Here is a 21,690-nt window from a genome sequence, read left to right on the forward strand (position 1 = left end):
GCCTGCTTCTCCCTCTGCCTGTGTCTCTGCCTCTCTGTGTCTCTCATGAATAAATAAAATCTTTTTTAAAAATTGGGTTTTTCAGACAAAAATATAACAGACGCCTGTTTTAAAATACACAGTAGCCTCATCCATGTATTTGTGGTTAAACATGTAGTGTGTCGTGCAAATGAAGTATCTATTCCATGAGGTGGAAGGCAAGAGTCTGCTAACAAAGTTCTGTTTTGCTGAAGAGATAATCAAATTATGTTGAAAACTTAAATGAACATTACAGTCCTGAACATTACAGTCCATGAGTCTAAATTAAAAAATACATGTACATGTGTACATATATACATAAATGCATATGTTACTGTCATAGATTGATCATAAATTTAGATTGTATTATATATTTAATTGGCTTTGCATCAACTTGCTGATTTAAAGGAATACGCTCTTTGTTTCCAGTTCAGTTCTGCCTTTATCTCTTATGCTATAGAGACAGGGAAGAAATTAGTCTGGGCAGATATCCTCAACCCACTAAGGGCATAAAGTTTGTGGCATTTTTTATATTTGAGATATTGATGTTCACAGAGATGTCATTCTGTGCTTCATAATAAATAATCTTGGTTTACATGATTTGAATGTGCTTGCTATAACATTTTACCTTGTCTGAAACTTCTTAGATTATACCATATTTATTGAATAAGCATTTTCAATAGCTTTTGATTTAAATAATCAGACAACTATAGAAACTGGAACTCTTAGATTTGTTTTTGAACAACTCAATACTTAATATTTAATTTGCACTTAAACATAGGGTAGCCTGTTGTCACTAACTCCTCTTAATTTCAAACTCAACACTTAGATACTGCTCAACTGTTGATGAAAGGTATTGCTGCCATCTTTGGAAATTACACTTTGTCAAACCTCGAAGGTCTTTTAATCCCCCCCCCCCCCCCCCCCCCCAGTATTTAAGTAGTTGTGTGGTATTTAGTTTCAGCTGTAACTTGGGTGGTTTCCAATATTTTGTGGCTATTTTTTTTTTTAGACATTTTTTTTTAATTTATTTATTTACGATAGTCACACAGAAAGAGAGAGAGAGAGAGAGGGGCAGAGACACAGGCAGAGAGAGAAGCAGGCTCCATGCACCGGGAGCCCGACGTGGGATTCGATCCCGGGTCTCCAGGATCGCACCCTGAGCCAAAGGCAGGCATCAAACCGCTGGGCCACCCAGGGATCTCTGTGGCTATTTTTAATACTATTTAACGTGTAGTGATTGCCTAATTGACTTCTCTTTTATTTGAATTATGAGACTTTTATTTTAAACATGGGAAGTGTTATGATTTGTCATTGGCTGTTTAATCTTACCAATGATTCTTAGGGTATTGGTAGTGATCTCTAAAATAAGGCCAATTTTTGGGCAGCCCTGGTGGCTCAGTGGTTTAGCACCACCTTCAGCCCAGGGTGTGATCCTGGAGACCTGTGGTCAAGTCCCACGTCGGGCTCCCTGCATGGAGCCTGCTTCTCCCGCTGTGTCTCTGCCTCTCTCTGTGTGTCTCTCATGAATAAATAAAATCTTTTTTTAAAAAAATAAATAAAATAAGGCCAATTTTTAAAGCAAAGCTTTGCCATTTCTACCATGCAGCTGTTGGCTCTAACAGCACTGTTTTATGGGGTTTCTCCCCCCAAATCCTAAGTGTGGTTGTGTCACTAAAAATTGAGCACTAGGTGGCAGTGTAATCATATTTAGATTATCTGTTCAAAATTTCACCTTGTACATTGTTTATAGCCAGCAAAGTATTAAGTTAGTAAGCTGCTGTTAAAGCATAAAATTGGTTATGATGTTTATAAATTAGGATTTCAAATCAGGTGGTGTTTAGATGTAGTTATCATTTCTAGTTAAAGCCACTTTTTATCTGCTGTTTAAACCTGAATTCTTTCATTGTTCTTAAAAGGAATATAAGGAAACTACCAGTAAATAGTATAGGTATATTTGAATGAAAAAGATGAGCCAATGTGACTTCTTTCTAAAGTCATTCTGGATATTTATACCAGGGCATCTGACGTATAAATGTGCGTTAAGAATCAGCTGTTTAAAAGATTCCAAACCCCATTTCTAGAAATTCTAGTTCAGATCATAATCAGTAATCTATTAAGAGACACACATCTGTACTATTAATTTACCACATTTTTTGAGATGATCTGTACTTTTGGATTTTCATCTTTTCCACGTCAGCAGACTGCAGATCCCTGTGGGGCAGATAGCTTATGCGTGTTCATAGCTCCTAGTATAACTAGTGGCCCTCGAATCTAGGCTTGGCTCTATAAGTTAATGAGCTATGTAACTATAAGCAAGTTACATAATTTCTCCAAGCTTAACTTTCTTCATGTATAAAAATAAGTCATCCCCCCAACCCCACCACGCGCCCCAAACGGGGAGCAGCTACCATACCTCTCAGAATTGTTAGGAGTTGTTAAAAATCAAATGAGATAATGTGTAAAATGTATAGTATGAGATTTCTGTGATATTTTGGGGGTACCAGTACTCCTTTTCTCTTAACTTTGTAGAAAAAGCAGGTGATTCTGAGATGCCATTCATCATAGCACGTCAGTTTGCAAAATGTGTTTGGGTGAGTCTACCAGATTGAACGCTCTCAGTTTTAAAGGATTTTATGGGGTTTCTCCCCCCATAAAATTTTAAAGATTACCAGATTACCATTTTTATTTTATTTTTTTTATTCTCAGATTACCATTTTTAAATTTGCATTAGCAGTGTTTCCTGAAGGAAAAAATTCAAGAATATTCACTTTCAAATTCTTGCTTAAGCCCTCAGAGATAGCTGCCCCCCCCCCCCCCCCCCCCCCCCAGAAATAGCCTTCTTTACCTAAATTTAGAATTTTTAATTTAGGTGCTATTTTACCTTAAGCATCAGAGTATTACTAAGTTTATTTGGTTAACACAGCCACTCTTTGGGGGTAACTGAAGCTTGCAATTCTTCGGTAATTAGCTTAAGATTTTACATCTAGTAGGTGACGGAGAGCCTTTCAAATCCAGATCTGTAGGACTTAACAAGCCTGTTTCTCTTAAGGTGGCTGTGCTGGTCAGGGAGAGGGAGGGAAGGATCAGATGCTATAAGCAAGCTCTATAGCAATTCTTTGGCTACTGTGTGAAAGGGAGGAGAGTGTATTAATACATCACAGCATGGTAAAAGCTCTATTCCAGATCTTCCAAGTTTGTTGAGAACACAAAGGAAGGAAGCAGTGACTTCCTGGGGAAATTACTGTTTAATTTACATTGAAACCTGATCGTTAAGCATGAGGAAGGGTTTATGGAGGGAAGGTCATTCCAAGTGGAAGGATAAAGAAACACGTCCCATAGGATAGAGGCCTGAAAGTGTTAGTATGTGAATGACTCAAATTATTTTGACCAAGGTTAGGATGCATCTTCCATCAGGGTTGCAGTTCTTCAGTGTAGACGCTGCTGCTGCAAACCTGCCTGTATTTGAGGAAAAAAGAGATTTATTCAGATACACAGGGCTGGAATTTACAATGCATTTTGCTTTACAAATGGTTTTCTGAATGGTAATTATACTGACTTATACGGATTTTTGTTTAAGGCCCCAAATCAGGATAGAGTAGGCTTTTGTGGGCTGGTCTGGGAAATTAACTATGATGTGGTTCGTTCCTAAGTGGTAAATCATTTTGAGTTTTTACTCAGTTTACATTGTGGGAACATAAACTGTGATTTAGAGACTGGCTATAGTATTAATGGTACTTCTTTTTAAAGTATCTATTGATCAAATAGCTCTTGAAAATTGTCTTTAATGCTAGCTTTCTTTTTTAAAAAAAAATTATCATTTGACAAAGAGTACAAGCAGGGAGAGTGGCAGGGAGAGGCTTTGCTCGGTGGGGAGCCTGATGTGGGGGCTCGATCCCAGTATCCTGGGATCATGATCTGAGCCAAAGGCAGGTGCTTAACTGATTCAGCCACCTAGGGTGCCACATAATGCAAGCTTTCTGATAAGAATGTACAGAAACTAAACTAAAAAATCAAGGTTCTTTGAATGAAATAGCATAAGGAAGAATGGTAGAAGGGTAGATGACTAGGAAGGTGTGGAAGCTAATGATGCATTTCATTTCAGCATTAGACTAATACATGTAGTGTGTTGACTTAAACAATTTTTCAAAGCACCTACATTATTTAAAAAACCTCAATGCTTAGGGTTTGTCCACCTTGAGTAATACATTCTGATTATTGAACTTTCAAACATGGCATGTTTTGAAAAATTTTGTAGTTTCAAATCAAATCGTTTTAATTTATCTTTTGAAAACAAGTAATTTGCAGAATGTTGTTCTAAGACTCCTACTTCTGAATTCTCTACTGCTAGTTGTATACCAAAATGCTCCAATCACTTTCTAGGAAGATGGCAGAAAGAATTAAAATTTAGGGTAACTCATTCTAATACTCTTTTTAAAAATTTCTTTATTAATTTACAATAAGAAAAAAAATTCTGAGGCTAGGTCAGGCCTTAAAAGATCAGACTCTTCAGTATTGGCTTCCTGGCTGCTTTTGGTATATTGCAGTTTTCCCCTGCACTGTTCAGATTGCTACTATAAGCCATTCTGGTTTTAATATTGTACTACAAAATAACCTCTGGTTGGATTTCTAGTTTATAGCTTGCATGGTAAGAAGGTTAGATAAGTTTGTCTTGAAGTACTGTTTCCTTTAGACTATGAGGCAAAGTACCTTGGTTCTACTGGACATTCTTTCTCCTTTCTCTCCTACCCCATAATTCCTTGTAGTAGTAGAGGCCATGGGTTGTTGGCCTGCTATCTATTACCCCACTCTTTGTTTAGTACTAAGTAGAATCCCCACATTTTAAGCAGGTGTGTGGCTGCCCAACTGGACTGTATTTCCCACCTCCTTTGTAGCTAGGCATGACCATGTGATCTAACCAGTGAGTTGTAGGTAGAACAGGTATGTGCAACTCTGGATCCTGCCATCAGGGATATACACTCCCTTTTTCTCCGTTCCACTAGGTAGAATGCAGACATGATAAAGGGAACCACCGGTAGGCATCTTAATGCTGCAAATGCTAGTCATGATCAAGATGGCTTATTAAAAAGTAGGAGGAGCTTGGGTCACACTAGTCTAGTAGGACTGTTCACTGTGGTCTCTTAATGTGAGGAAGTTCTATCTTGTTTAAGCAATTATTATTTTTGCTTTAATCACAAATCTGCCTGTATCCTTCCTGATAAGTTTCTAGAGTCGTCCTGGGAATTTATTTTATTTGGGTCATCTGTTAACTGCCAGTGGCTGTGGGTACCCAGAGAGATTGGGAATTCCTGGTGACAATGGATTAGGAGGTTTTCCATCATGACTGCCACCACCGGGCATGGATTAATCGTTCTTTAGTACAGGATGGATAAGCAGAAAAGTCAACCTGAGGCTTATGAATAAAAACTACAGTGAAAGAAGAACAGTGATCCAATGGACTTAACAAAATTCTGCCCCTGGCATAGTTTACTAGAAGAAAGTTAGAAAATAACGGATATTTGGGGGATCAGTGAAATAAAGCTTCCATAATATTTCTATTAAATGTTATCAGGAAGAAATATCCAAGGAGATAAAACTTTTATTTTTTTATAGTAAAACTTTTATTTTTTTATTTTTTAATTCATGAGAGCCAAAGGCAGATGCTCAACCACTGAGCCACCCAGGCGTCCCAGTAAAACTGTTTTAGATAGTAATTAGGTGACTTAACATTCTAGAAAATTGAATCAGCAAAGCAGAGAAGCAATCTGAATATAAAGAATGAATGAGGAAGTGGTGAAGACAAGATAGCCATTATGGTACTACTTGAAGATCCAGGTGACTATGATAAAGTATTAAAGGTGCAGCAGAAGAAAATGTACATTTGTGGCAGTAGACCCTCATGGTTGCAAATCAAGAATCCTACACACCAGTTGGGAGTGTGTCTTTTAAACATTTAAAAATATATTCTTGGTGAAGACTTGCAAATCACCAACCAGTAATGATAACTCTGATTCCTTGGTTTGTTGTTTGACAGAAAAAGGAAGTCCTAGAACAATTTCCCACAAAATACAGTGCTTAAATTCTATTTGCTAATTGTTGTGTGGAACAGCATTGATGACTATTTGCTGATATTCCTGGTTCTTTGAGCTACCTGGAATTTTATGCTTTTTCACCTTCTTTGAAGTTAAGCATCACTCCTTGACTGGCTTTGGCCAACGGCATGTGAGTGGAAATATTACTATTCGAAACTATTAAGTCAGTGCATAACTTAACCACATTCTTTTACCCCCCTAGCTTGTCTCAAGTGGTAGGAATTCTATCATTTTGAGTGAGGATGGCATACCAAGCTGTCCTATCCCTATGTAGATTCATACATGTGGTATGAATAAGAAAGAAACCTTTGTTTTAAGCCACTGGCCTGAAATTATTACTCGAGAACAACTTAATTTATGTTAATGCATAAGCACTAGAAGAATAACTCACAAAATGCTGTGCTTTGCTAAGATGACAAACATTTAATGAACTCAGCACAATCCCAATATAAGATAGTCTGCATTATAGTAGACTGATGCTTTAATAAATGTCTATTTTAGTTCACCTGTTACTTTTGTGCATAATGTTGAAATATTGGAGACATTTCTGTTTTAAATCAAAGGCATTGTTTTGAAAGTTCTGACAAGTGCTGTAGATATAAAATAGAAATGGAAGTTAAGCATTGGAAGAGGAACAAGTTCTTTGCCACTGATGGGATTCTATATCTAGAATATTCAGATCAAATTTTAAAAATTAATAGTCTATTAAAAGTGGCTGAATATAAGCATATAAAATATTACAGCAATTACTAGTTAGAAAATGGGATTTTTAACAGAAAAAAATTAGATCTAGTCATAAATGTGACATACATATAATCTGAAAGTAGAGCTTAAGAAAGTATTGCCTTGTCCAAGAAGATTGATAATTGTTCTGCCATTGCCAAAATAATGGATAGGTTTGGTGCAGCTTAATTCAAAATCAACAGTATTTTGGTGGGAGTGAGTTTTCATTTGTAATTTATTGAGGTATAATTGCATGCAGTATAATGCACAGATCCCAGATGTAGAGCTTGCACCTTGACACTGCATATACTGCTGTTATCAACACACTAATCAGGATGTTTAGACCATTTCCTTCCGTTCTCAGAAGTTCCTTTATGTTTCTTTTTAGTCAGTCACCTCTGTTCCCCAACCCAGTGGCAGCCACTGTACTGATTTCTATCTTCATAGATTATTTTGCATGTTTTTGAACTTCCTATAAATAGAATCACGTAGTATGGTTTTTTAGTGACTTTCTGGGCTCAATAGTGTTTTTGAATGCATTTACATTACTGCATGTCTCAGTAGTTTATTTGCTGAGAGATATCCCATTGGATACATTTTCCTGTTAATGGACATTGGGTTGTTTCCAGTTTTTAGTAAAATGAGGAATGCTGCTATGAACATTCTTGTATGAGACTTTTGTAGGTAAATATTTAAGAGTGGAAATGCCAAATCATGAGGTTGGTGCCGTAGCGGTTGGTGTGAATGGTTTTGGCAATTATTCTCGAATTGTTCTTGAAAAACAAAGAAATGAAACTTACTCTCTTAGAATATGGTAAAAATATCTTCGTTCGCTCCCCCAACCTAACGTCTCTGCTGCAGGCTTCCACGCTGCCGCCATGGCCTACATGGAAGATGGTGAGCAACCCTGCACCGAGTCCTCTCACTCTGGGAGCTCAGGCTCCAAGTCCGGGAGGCAACCAAATGTTCTGTCTCAAAAAGTGGAATGCGGTGGCCATGTGGAGCTGGGACATGGAGTGCAATAGGTGCACCATCTCCTGGGTCCAGGTGATGGATGCCTGTCTTAGATGTCAAGCCAAAAATGAACAAGAGGATTGTGTTGTGGTCTGGGGAGAATGTAATCCTTCCTTTCACAACCACTGCATGTCCCTTTGGGGGAAACAGGACAGTCACCACCCTCTCTGCCAGCAAGATTGGGTGGTCCAAAGAATCGCCAAATGAGAATGGTGGAGGACTTTCTTAGTGCATTTGTTTGGAGCCCTGGTGGATCTTATTATCAAGTGCCCTATGAAGGCCAGAACATTCCAGGGAACTAATTCTTCAAATAGGAGGAGATGGCTATGTGGTCTCTTGGTACTCATCAGAGGCATGTTAGTATTTGTCAGTTTCATTTTCAGAAATCCTCTATAATAAGACAATTTATTATATTAAAGCTGGTCATTGGGATCCCTGGGTGGCGCAGCGGTTTAGCGCCTGCCTTTGGCCCAGGGCGCGATCCTGGAGACCCGGGATCGAATCCCACATCAGGCTCCCGGTGCATGGAGCCTGCTTCTCCCTCTGCCTGTGTCTCTGCCTCTCTCTCTCTGTGTGACTATCATAAATAAATAAAAATTAAAAAAAAATAATAAAGCTGGTCATTCCTACCTCTGTAGTATATGTCACACACACTGCTTAGAAGTACTTTAAAGGAGGAAAGAGCTACAAATTGAATGACTGTAATTTATTTATTGATATCCAAAGGGCTGTGGAAGCAGTTCCATTTGGAATTGATGTATGCTTATAGTTGATCAGTTGGGAAAAAAAAAAAAAAGACAATGTTATAGTAACAAAGTGAAATTTAAAACCCAACCCTTGGGCAGCCCCGGTGGCACAGCGGTTTGGCGCCGCCTGCAGCCCAGGGCGTGATCCTGGAGACCTTGGATCGAGTCCCACATCAGGCTCCCTGCATGGAGCCTGCTTCTCCCTCTGCCTCTGTCTCTGCCTCTGTCTCTGTCTCTATGAATAAATAAAATCTTTAAAAAATAAATAAAATAAATAAAATAAAACCCAACCCTTATCCTTTATTATTTATTTTTGGCTGAGAAGGGGTGATTGATGAAATTTGACCTCTCCTTCCTGAAGTCATTCTCGATATTGTTGATAACCAATAATAATAATAAGTTTGGGCCAGTGAAATAAAATTTAACCTTTGGCCATATGGAATTTCAGCTGTCTTTTAGGCTGTCATCCTGTCTTTGGTTCATCAAGAAAACCTAAATCTACACTCACCTCACTGTTCAGTCATGGAACAGAAGTATTTTCAAGTTCCAGTCAGATTATGTTGTAATTAAACTGTGTTTTAGGTACGAATGTTAATGAGGGGAAATTGTTTACCACTGTAGCATTGGATCAGAAGTTTACTTTGTAATAAAAATAAATGGTTTATTCTGTTCACTTCAAAAAACTACTTCATTTTCTTCCGACAGCTCTCTTAATACATGGATTGAGAAGTGTACCTGTGTGTAATGTTATGATATACATATTGAATGTGTTTACTTTTTTGGCTCGGGAACCTGGTCAAAGTGGTAGCAGTCCCACTCTAGATGGAGGAAAGAACCGTGCTGTGTTCTGTATGTTATAGTAGTGGTTTTATTTTGGCTATTATAAACTTTCATATATAGACTTTCTATCTGGTGTTCATTTTACAAAAATCAGTGTTTGGTTAAGAATGGAACTTGTAAAAGTTGGCCTGTTCCTCTGTTCATGTTCCTCGAACATGAAAGGATATGGGTGGGAGGTTTTGTGTATGTGTGTGTGTATGTGTGTGTGCAAGTGTTTATTGGCAGGCTGCTGCTTTTTCAAAGGTTGATTATACCCAAACATTATGGCTGCCTTGTGTACTTACCCTTGAAAAGTTTATGTATTGTAGTTTTCTTCCATAGCAACTTCTAAAATGCTGCCACATTTAGGTTTTCTTCAAATGAAAATCCATTATGCACTCTGATTTTTTTGAATGGTCAGCCCTATTTTGTTACTCATGCACTTAATCTGTTGGTCCGGTTACAGTTTCATGATATGCTATTTGAGTTATTTTGGAAATTTTATTTCTTACCAATGCTATGTTTTGAGCAGTAAAATATAAAAAGAGGGAATGGCTCTTGGCACAAATCACAGATTGTTGAATGAGTCATGTAGATTGTTCCCACGTATGTGGGAAAATTACATCACTACCAAGTTTTGGGTTTTCTATTTATACTATCCTAGGCCAGCTTCCTTGCACTCCTCTTTTCCCACTAATTCATATTTCTTTTTAAAGGCATTACAAAGCAACCAATAAAAGAAACTCATGGTAGGTTATTTTGGGGCCAAAAGGAATATGCTATGAAGTAAAGTACTAATTAGCCAAGATGCCTCATTTTTAGATTTCTAGAGACACTTGAAAGATGTGAGCATACCTCCCTATCTTTTCATTTACACTGTTCTCTTAATACATTCTTTAAAATATTACAAGTTAATGATATTTGATTTTTTTAATTTAGAATTTGTCAAGTAATCCCAAATATGAAGGCCATAGTAGTTTTCTGTTGCGTGCATGTTCCTGTGTTTTTATTTCTCTAACTAGCAAAGTTAGATTCCCATTTTTCCCTTTGAAAACATTGTGCGGGATCCCTGGGTGGCGCAGCGGTTTGGCGCCTGCCTTTGGCCCAGGGCACGATCCTGGAGACCCGGGATCGAATCCCACGTCGGGCTCCCTGCATGGAGCCTGCTTCTCCCTCTGCCTGTGTCTCTGCCTCTCTGTCTCTCTCTCTCTCTGTGACTATCATGAATAAATAAATAAAATCTTTAAAAAAAAAAAAAAAAAAAAAAAAGAAAACATTGTGCATGGGGAGCCTGGGTCACTCGGTTAAATGTCAGACTTTTGGTTTCAGCTCAGGTTGTGATCTTAGGGTTCTGGGATCCACTGCACAGATGTCCTGAGATGTCCTGCTCAGTGGGGAGTCTACCTGAGATTCTCTTTCTCCCTCTCCTCCCCACCCCACCCCACCCCCTGCCCATTCTCCCACTCATATGCACCTGCGCACATTCTCACTCTCCCAAATAAATAAATAAAATCTTTAAGAAAATGAAAATGGGCACCTGGGTGGTTCAGTCAGTTAAGTATCTGCCTTTGGCTCAGGTCCTGAGATCAAGCCCTGCATGGACTCTGCTCAGCAGGGACTCTGCTTCTCCCTCTGCCTCTACCCCACCCCCAACTCCTGTTCTAGTTCCCTCTGCTATCTCTTAGATAAAAAATATTTTTAAAAGATTTTATTAATTTATTCATGAGAGACACAGAGAGAGGAGGAGACATAGGCAGAGTAAGAAGCAGGCTCCCTGTGGAGAACCTGATGTGGGTGGGACTCGATCCCAGGACTCTGGGATGATGCTCCGAGCCAAAGGCAGACACTCAACTACTGAGTCACCCAGGCACCCCTCAAATAAAAAAAATCTTAAAAATGAAAACAGTGCATGGAGACATAAGGGTATCACTTTAATTGGTGGATGCTATTAAAGGGGCTAAACTGTTTAAAAATCTTGTTTTGGTATATATGATACAGATGTAGTGAATAGAGATTTTCATGGAACAGGCACAAAATGATTTAATTTTAGGAAAAACACCTACACGAATTAAAAAAGCAGAAGATATATACACTAAAATATTTACAGTAGCTTTCTCTGGTGTTGAGAATACAGGTAACAAAATATCCTATTTTGTTTTGCATATACACACACACACACACACACACATATATATGTGCAAGCATTATTACTCTTTTATAAAAAGGAAGAAAAATCAGTCTCTTAGAGTGATCTATTTGAGACAAGAGCCCTTTTTGGTTAGTACTGCAGTAAGACCTTCAGTCTATGATTACAGGTTTCATTACTTTAAAAAATATTATAATTCAAATTGCTTCCCAAGTTCAGTGATGTTTGTTTTTATGAGGAGAAAGCAGAGAAATCCATCATGACAGTCCATCCATTTTACCTTTCTATCCTATTTTTGGGCCACCTGTTCAATCTCTCATCTGCTGAAGCTGTCTTATAAACTGATCACCTGCTTCTGCTTTCCTTAACCATTCTTACTACATACAGGTGTGGCAGGTGGGGACCCTGCCTCTAACTGTAGTTCCCTTGTCACAGGAACACATGATAGTCCAAGTGATAGCTGGGTACTCCCAAGTGATTCCAGTGTTCAAAGAAAAGTAAATTACTCCAAAACCATCAGAAGTGAATAACTGTTGCACATTTACCTGTTTTCTTAAATAGAACACGAAGATTAGATGATTATTTTGGAGTATAAGCATTTTAATTGACTAGGTAGAGAATAGTTCATTAGATTTAGCAGAGGGGCACCTGGGTGGCTCACTGGTTGAACGTCAACCTTTCACTCAGGTCATGATCCCAGAGTCCTGGGATCAAGTCCTGCATCAGGCTCCTTCTCCCTCTGCCTATGTCTCTGCCTCTCTCTCTCTGTGTCTCTCTTGAATAAATAAAAAAATAAAATCTTAAAAAAAAAAAAAAAAAGATTTAGCCAAGTATACATTGAGTTCCTTCCTTTTCTCTTTACTGCCCCTGTGATCAAATACCTGTAGCGGGAATACTCTGCTCCTTTTAAAGTTTGCTATGAAGACAGGTGTTTTACAACCAGTGCTCTCCTTATTCCCCTCACCAATAGGAGAGAAATGTCAGAATATGTTATATTATTTTCATTCATAGCAACAAATAGCTAATATCAAGCACTCACTCTGAACTTTTTAAATTGCTTTATGTGAACTGTACCTGTATTAGTTTATTTAATCTTTACTGTCTTTAAACTGTAAGGTTATTGGGGAAATTTAAAGCTAAAGTGATGTAATTTGTCCAAGACAAAGCAGCAAATGGTAGAGTCCATACTCAGAACTGTTATGTTAATTGACTGTCAGTACCAGCACCTCTTTTAATTGCTAAGGTAACTAATTTCTGCTGTTTCTTTCTCCTTTCTGTTTAGGCAGCAGTGCAAATGGCCTGGTTTCTGCTTTCAATTTTATCACTTTTTGGTGGAAGAGCTCATGTTTTTATAGATGCGGTATAGAATAACAGGCTTTGGGATCTGATGCATATTTCAGTTCTAGTTGAGTGATCTTAGGCAAATTAATTTTATTTCTAAAAGGGGCAGTAAAAGTGGTACCTACCTTTACAAGCCTGTGTGGATTAAGAGAAAATGTTTATGCAATGACAGCATATGCAAGTTTTCAGTGGTGACTCTTGTCTGTGGAGATGTTACCAGTCACCGAGCATTCCTCTCAAAGCAGTTATCAACTGGATCTGTTCATATCTGCTTCTTCGCATGATCTATTTCACCACTGTCTCTTTACTTAAAAAGAAGTTTCCCTACCTGGCTTTTTTTCTCACTGGCTCTAGGCTTTAGATCTGTGTACAATTATTTGGCCAAAATATTTTTTTTGTTCAATAGTTACTGAAACTAAGCTTAGGCTCAGTTCTCTGCAAAGCATTTCCCATGAAAACTTAATAGCTTTTTGTATGAAATTGTGTTCATTAATACCATCGTGAGCAGTGTTTTGTTCTATGCTTCTTGCAAATTTTGGTCTGCAGTTATATTTTTTATCTTTGCATCACATATGAGTAGCTTTATTTTGCTTTTTTTTGGGGGGAGGGATTCTTTATTTTTTAAATTTTATTTATTTATTCATGAGAGACACAGAAGCAGAGACATAGACAGGGAGAGAAGCAGGCTCCTTAACAGGGAGCCCAATGTGGGACTTGATCTCCAGACCCAGGATCACGCCCTGAGACGTGAGGCAGACGCTCCACTGAGCCACTCAGGCATCCCAATTCTTTTTCTTCTACGAGTTAGAATATGACTAATCTTGGCATAATGGTTAAAGAGGGTTGTTATTGGACTGGCACAATAAAGGACTGTTTGAGGATAGATGTCTGAGACATGAAACTTAAACTGGATCCCAGATGTCCATGTTGAGATTTCCTAGGAATAAAAGGTCTTAGACAGTGTTCAGTAAATCCTGTCTTGACAAGATCATTTTGATTTGTGTTTATATTCTTAGGTGACCGGGTTATTGATGTGGGATCTGAATGGAGAACTTTCAGCAATGATAAAGCAACAAAAGATCCGTCCCGAGTTGGAGACTCTCAGAATCCTCTTCTGAGTGATGGAGATTTGTCTACCATGATTGGCAAGGTAATAAATCCACTTGGCAGGAAACATAAACTGTGGACTGAACTCCCAGCCTTTGAGAGTTTGGGAACTTTGCAAAAGTATCCTTCACTGCCCCCATGAGGAATTTTGACCTGAGAATAAAACTTACCAGTAATATACTATTGTGAATGATTGTTCCCTTACACGGGTCTTCTTCTACCTTAAAGGGGAGACCAACAGATCGAAATTACAGTCTATCTCAGGCCCTTGTTTCCATGAGGCACATTTTGCACAAAAATTGAATGTATCATGATCTTTGTGAGTTCATATTGATACGTTCCTGGAATATTACGGATGTCTTTCCCTCCCCCCACCCCCACCCCCCACATTACCTAAGATAAATTATAGCTCGGAATAGCCTGTTTTCCAATGGTGGATTCATGACTTACCTAAGCAATGTACGTTCATCATCAGTAAGGTGAGAGTAAGAGTATTTATTAGAAAGTTGGAAGGTTACCTGGGAATGTATGTAAAGTATTTATAGCCCAACATGTAGCATGTGATTAGTAAATGGTAGCTGCTACTGTTAGATAAGGCAACAGCATAATTTGACTGGCAGCTTGGCTGTTTTTTGCTCTTTTATCTGAATTGGAAGGAGTGGTGGCAATAATCCAAAGAACTAATCAAGGAAGGGGTACTATTTCAGGACTTGAGCTATACTACTGCATAGTCTGTCTTCAAGAAAATGTTATGAAAAAGCAGGTCATTAATTCTTTTTTCATACCCTATAAAGTACATATAAAATTTGAAAAACATAATGTAGACTTGGGTAAGAGTTGATAGTATTATATTCAGAAATATCTTTAGCTGATTTCTGCATTTGTTTTAGCCTTATAGGCTTGGGGGAAAAGTATACTAAGGACATTTTAAAATCCGAGATTGCGACTAATTGACACTCTTTTTTTAGTGTTTAATTTTTTTTAAATAGAAAATTCATGAGTCAAACATCAATGGGAAATGAACACAATTTTCCAAGATTTTCTTCACCCTTAACCCCCAAACTCAGTTCCCACTGCAGCCCTCTTTCCCCATCAGAAACCAGTAACCACTATCACTAGTTTTCTCCTCTGTCCTTTGACAGTTGTTTATCTTATGTGGCAAAAGGAGCTTTTTAAGATGCTACATTTGTCATGTATTAGATTCTGTAGGTATTTGGGAATATTTCTGGGCTTTGTATCCTTTCTCTGTCCTGGCCTAGTCAGTCGGACATCAAATCACACTCTTAGTATCCAGTAGCTTTAGTTCTCCTCACTGCTCTGCCTTCTCAGCATTTGCTTCATTCATCTTTTCCATTTAAAGGTTAGGATCACTTTATTTAAAAAAAAAAAAAAAATTGGTTATTATTTTCAGTGAGGTTTTGGTTAGATATATTTGCATATTGACTTTGGGAAGATGAGCTTCTTCCTGATAAATCTTCTGTTCACAAACATAGTATGCCTTTCCATATGCCTTTAGTCATACGTGTCCTTCTAGATGGGTTTTCTTCATAAAGGTCTTGCATGTGTAAGTTGATTCCTAGAGACTTCTCTTTTTTGTTGTTGTTTCTTTCAGGGCCTTATAACTGGTTAGTTATACATATGAAGGCTGTTGATTTCTGTTTAATTTTGACCTTGCCTCTAATGAATTCTGTTATTTATAGCAGTTTTACAGTGATTTTATATACAAAAATACTATCTGCAAAAAGTTTATCCCTTCCTTCCCAGATTATTACTAATTTTTCTCTTGCCTAATTTTATTTTAATTTTTAATTTATTTTAAATAAACTCTGCCTCACAGTGGGGCTTGAGGCTTGAACTTAAAATCCCCCCAAGTTTGAGTTGCATGCTCTACTGACTACACCAGCTAGGTGCCCCTCTCCCCTCCCTTGCTCTGTTGCCTAACTTTAAAGTAATTATACCAGTATGGTTACATAAGTACATTATGTAATTACATCACATTGGCCAGTTTTCCTAGTATTCGCATATCTCAAGACACTGTGGGTATAGTTCCAATCCACCATAATAAAGCAAAATACCACAATAAAGGGAGTCAATTGCTTTTTTAAGCTTCCCAGTACATATAAAAGTCATATTTACACTATACTGTAGTCCGTTAAGGGTGTAGTAGCATTATGTTTTAAAAAAGCAATGCGAACAGCCCGGGTGGCGCAGTGGTTTAGCGCCTCCTGCAGCCTAGGGCAGCGTGATCCTGGAGACCTGGGATCAAGTCTCGCGTCGGGCTCCCTGCATGGAGCCCTGCTTCTCCCTCTGCCTGTGTCTCTGCCTTTCTCTCTCTGTCTCTTTATGAATAAACAAACAAACAAACAAACAAATAAATAAGCAATGCGTATACTTTAGCTTAAAAATATTGCTAAAAAATGCTAACCGTCATCTGAGCTTTCAGTGAATTATGCTTTTTTTGCGGGTGGAGGGTCTTGCTTCGATGTGATGGTTGCTGAGTGGTAGGTGGCTGTGGCAGTTTCTTAAAAAAATGAAGTTTGCCCCATCAATTGACTTTTCTTTTCACATGTCATTTCTCTGTGGCTTGTGATGGTGTTCACTAGCGTTTTACCCACAGTAGAACTCTAATTCCGGAATTGGAGTCCGTCCTCTCAAACCCTGCCACTGCCCTGTTAACTAAGTTTATTTAATATTCCAAACCCTTTGTTGTCATTTCAACAGTCTTCACAGCATCCACACCAGGAGTAGATTCCATCTTAGGAAACCACTGTCTTTACTCATCTGTAAGAAGCAGCTCCTCATCCTTGAAAGTTTGATCCTGAGATTGCAGCCAGTCAGTCCCATCTTCATTCAGTCCCTTCTCTTCATGAGATTGCTACTTGTCCTCTTGCTGCTTCCATCACATCTGCATTACTGCCTCCAGTGAAGTCCTGAATCCCTCCAAGTCCTCATGAGGGTGGGAATCAGCTTCTTCCAGTCTCCTGTTTATGTTGATATAATGACCTCTTCCCATGAATCACGAATGTTCTCAGTGGCATCTAGAGTAATGAATCCTTTCCAGGTCTTCAGTGGACTCTGCCCAGGGCCATCAGAGCAAACACCGTCTGTGGCACCTGTAGCCTATGAAATGTGTTTCCTAAATAAGAAGACTTGAAAGTTGAAATTCCTCTTTGATCTACGGGCTGGAGAATGGATATTGTGTGAGCAGGCACGAGAACAACATGTAACCCCATCGTCCAGGTCCATCAGAGCTCTTGGGTGACCAGGTGCATTGTCAATGAACAGTCATATTTTGAAAGCAGTCTTTTTTCTGAGCAGTTATTCTCAACATTTGGGCTTAAAATAATTAGTGAACAGATGTGCTATCATCCAGGCTTTGTTGTTCCATTTCTATAGCACAAGCAGTGTAGCTAGCATAACTCTTAGGGGCCCTAGGATTTTCAGAATGGTACATGAGCATTGGCTTCAACTTTAGTCACCAGTTGCATTAGTCCCTAACAACAGAGTTAGGCTCTTGAAGCTTTGAAGCCAGGCATTGACCTCTCCTCTCTAGCTAAGGAAGTCCTAGGTGGCATCTTCTTCCAATAGAAGGCTGTTTATCTACATTGAAAATCTGTTGTTGAGTATAGTCACCTTCATGAATTCTCAAAGCTTGATCTCTTGATAACTTGCTGCAGCTTCTACATGAGCACTTGCTGCTTTACCTTGTGTTTTATGTTTTATATTAGAGAGAGAGCTTCTTTCCTTATGTCTCAGGAACCAACCTCTGCAAGCTTCCAACTTTTCTCCTATAGCTTCCTCACCTCTCTGAGCCTTCACAGAATTGAAGAGAGTTAGGACCCTGCTCTGGATTAGGCTTTGGCTTAAGGGAATGTGGTGGCTAGTTTGATCTTCTGTCCCAAAGCACTACAACTTTCCCCCATATCAGCAAGAAGGCTGTTGCACTTTCTTATCATTTGTGTGTTCATTGGAGTAGCACTTTTAATTTCCTTGGCATTCACAACTTGGCTGTTTGGCACAAGAGACCTAGCTTTCAGCCCACCTTGGATTTTGACATGCCTTCCTTTACTGAGCTTAATCATTTCTAGCTTTCAGCTTAAAGTGAGAAACATGTGACTATTCCTCTGACTTAGAAGCCATTATAGGGTTATTAATCGGCCTAATTTCAATATTGTTGAGTCTCAGGGAATAGGGAGGCCCAAGGAGAGAGGGAGAGAGATGGGGAAACAGCTGCTCAGTAGAACACACAAATTTATTAAGTTTGCTGTCTTAAAAGTGTGCAGTTTGTGGAGCCCCAAAACAATAGTAACATCAAAGATCACAGATCACTGTAAGAAATACAGTGAATAAATTTGAAATGTTACAAGAATTACTAACATGTGACAGAGACCTGAAGTGAGCAAATGCTGTTGGAATAAGGGCGCCAATAGACTTGCTCAACTTGGGTTGCCTTAAACTTTCAATTTGTTAACAGTACAAAAACACGGTCTCTGCAAAGTGCAGTAAAATGAAGCACAATAAAACAAGGTATGCCTTTTCTTCCCATTAATAATTGTGCTGGCTTTGGGCCTGGGAGAATGATTTTCTAATACAAAGAAATACCCATTTGTAATATTTTGTGAGTTTGTAATAAAAAAATGGCTTTTGAGTTTTATTTGCTTGCTTTTATAGCACCTTTGGAGATGATCCTTTCATTTTTCTCCTTAGGTCTATTAGGTGATGGTTTATACTCTTGAGCTCTCTCACAGGTACTCATTTACACCATCTCAACCTGGTACTTATTCTACTGAGGATTAGAGAGGAGGCACAGGGTAGATTTCTTGGGCTTATACAGAGTGTATAAGTTATGTTTCCTTAGAAATGTCTATTCATTCAGATTTAAAAATTTTTTTGCATAAAGTTATAAAACCTTGTTTTACAGGGTACAGGAGCTGCAAGTTTTGATGAATTTGGCAATTCTAAGTACCAAAATCGGAGAACAATGAGTAGTTCTGATCGGGCAATGATGAATGCTTTCAAAGAAATCACTACTATGGCAGACAGAATCAACCTCCCCCGAAATATAGTTGTAAGTTTTTGTCTGTCTCCTTTAAGCCATTCTGACATTGACTTAGTGTAATTTATTGAACACATGAAATTTTGATATTGCAACTAATTAAATGGCCTAGAGTTAATTAAACTTAGTTTCTTTGCTTTGAAGGATCGAACAAATAATTTATTCAAGCAAGTATATGAACAGAAGAGCCTGAAGGGAAGAGCTAATGATGCCATAGCTTCCGCTTGTCTCTATATTGCCTGTAGACAAGAAGGGGTTCCTAGGACATTCAAAGGTAAGTTTTTAATTGCAGAGATACAAATATTCTCTGTGTTAAAGTAACAGACCAAAGTCAAGGAACTTGGACACCACATAACTAAGTCAGGTTTCCCTGGTTACGTACGATATCCATCTTGGTATCATTTCCAAAAATACCTCTTTAATTTGTTCTCTGATAAAAATTAATTCTGTGATCTGAACCATGTTCTTCTCAGGCTCTTTTCCCATGTAAAGTCATTTTAGTCCATGTAAGCTCTGTGTTCTTTGCTTGTGAGATCTTTTGAGCTGACTGCATTTTGTGGCCTTTGAGGCCTGTTATCATAAGCCAGAGTATACCTTTGTTACTGGTTAAGTCTGTACACTTGATGCACAGAAAACTATTTCTAAGACCATGCACAGGTCTCTACAGGTGAAGGAGTCAAGCCTTAGAAAACATCAGGGACATTTTTCTCAAGTTCTGTAGTTTGCACTTTCACCCTTAAGTTGGAGGGTTTGAAAGAACTAGTATTTTTCATCCAGTTTGTATTCAAGATTAATATAGGACAGCTTATTCACAGTGCTGCTGTCTGTGACCCTTATTGCTCTGACTTTCTCCGCCAGAGTTCATTTCAGCTTAAGATTTTCATTACCTTTCATTCACCCATGAATATCTTACAATGAAGCAGTGGCTTTTTTTTTTTTTAATTTTTATTTATTTATTCTTGAGATATAGAGACAGGCAGAGACACAGGCAGAGGGAGAAGCAGGCTCCATGCAGGGAGCCCGATGTGAGACTTGATCCCAGGTCTCCAGGATCACGCCCTGGGGCTGAAGGCGGCGCTAAACCTCTGAGCTAAACCACTGAGCCACCGGGGCGAGGCAGTGGCTTTTATCCTCCTCATCTTTTTGTTTATTACAACTAAAACTAAGGCTTTTGTTAAATTTGTGTTTGGTAGTTTAATTTTTAGAATAACAGAGTCAAATACTTGATCTCATTTTGTTGTTATAGCCTATGACCCCAGGGATTGCATATACATATGACATTGGGTAGCTTGAGAAGTATCCTTTAGCTTTGAGTATATTCTTTTATCTCCTTGATACACACTCCTTACAAAAGATTTATACATAAATATCAATGGAGTTTTGGATTATTTGAAAAAACTTGTTTCTTTGAATTGAAACTTGTTAGTATTTTGAAATAATAAAAACCGACATTTAACTCATTTCAAAGACTTCTTTAAAGTGTGATAAACATTTAAATTAATTGAGGGGGTGCCTGGGTGGCTCAGTCAGTTAAGTATCTGATTCTTGGCTTTGGCTCAGGTCATGATCTCAGGGAGATCATGTGATCTAGATTGATAAGTGCCGCATCAGGCTTCAGGCTCAGTGCGGAGTCTGCTTGAGAATCTCTCTCCCTCCTCCTCCCCACTGCTCGTGCGTGCTCACTCTAAAACTAAATATATCTTTTTTAAAAAAATTAACTGAGAAATTTTAAATTAGCTCTATGGGAAGTATTGAGAGGCATGTTTTGTTCTTTATTGAGGTAACTGGTATGTTATATACCGTGTGTGCCTGTGTGTGTACACCATATATACCATATATACTATATGTGCCATAGGTGAGTTCTAGTTGCACAATATTATACATTTGACCCTTGAACAACACAAATTTGAACTTCACACATCTAATTATATGCAGATTTTTTTTTTTTTTTTTTACATAGTGCAGTACTGTAAGTGTAGTTTCTCTTACGATTTTTTTTTTTTTTAAAGATTTTATTATTCATGAGAGACACAGAAAGAGGCAGACACAGGCAGAGGGAGAAGCAGGCTCCATGCAGGGAGCCCGATGCGAGACTCAATCCCAGAACTACAGGATCATGCCCTGAACCAAAGGCAGATGCAACCACTGAGTCACCCAGGCGTCCCATCTCTTATGATATTATTAATATTGTCTCTGGCTTTTTTGTTAAAATACAATCCATAATATACAAAATGTTGACTATTATTGCTAAGGCTTTCATTCAACAGTATGCTACTGGTAGTTCAAGTTTTGGGGAGGGTAAAAAGTTATTCATGGATTTTTGACTGTGCTGGGAGTTGGCACCCTCTAATCCCTGAGTTGTTCAGGGGTCAACTGTAATTTGACATATGTTACATACTACAAAGTAATCACTAAAATCCAGCTACCAGCCATCACCATATAGTTGATTCCCTTCACTCATTTTGCCTACTCAACTCCTTTCCCCTCTTGTAACCACCAGTGTGTTCTGTGTCCATGAGTTTTTATTTGTTAATTTTTTGTTTTCGTTTTCCACATATGAGTAAAATCATATGGTATTGGTCTTTCTCAGTCTTCGTAGCATAATACTTTCTAGTGACAAGATTTTAT

The 21,690-nt window shown here is 38.3% G+C and overlaps 1 protein-coding gene and 1 pseudogene across 1 annotated transcript in view; both read left to right on the forward strand.

Annotated features, from left to right (window-relative positions):
* Positions 1 to 21,690, forward strand: part of GTF2B (general transcription factor IIB) — a 35,165-nt gene that overhangs the window by 9,557 nt on the left and 3,918 nt on the right. Inside the window, 3 exon segments of the mRNA XM_025417742.3 lie at positions 13,916 to 14,049; positions 18,928 to 19,074; positions 19,207 to 19,336. Coding sequence (XP_025273527.1) covers positions 13,916 to 14,049; positions 18,928 to 19,074; positions 19,207 to 19,336 — 411 coding nt within the window.
* Positions 1,541 to 10,468, forward strand: LOC112640925 (RING-box protein 2-like; annotated as a pseudogene).

This window comes from Canis lupus, chromosome 6 (assembly GCF_003254725.2).
Source record: "Canis lupus dingo isolate Sandy chromosome 6, ASM325472v2, whole genome shotgun sequence".
In the NCBI taxonomy this organism is placed as follows: domain Eukaryota; kingdom Metazoa; phylum Chordata; class Mammalia; order Carnivora; family Canidae; genus Canis; species Canis lupus.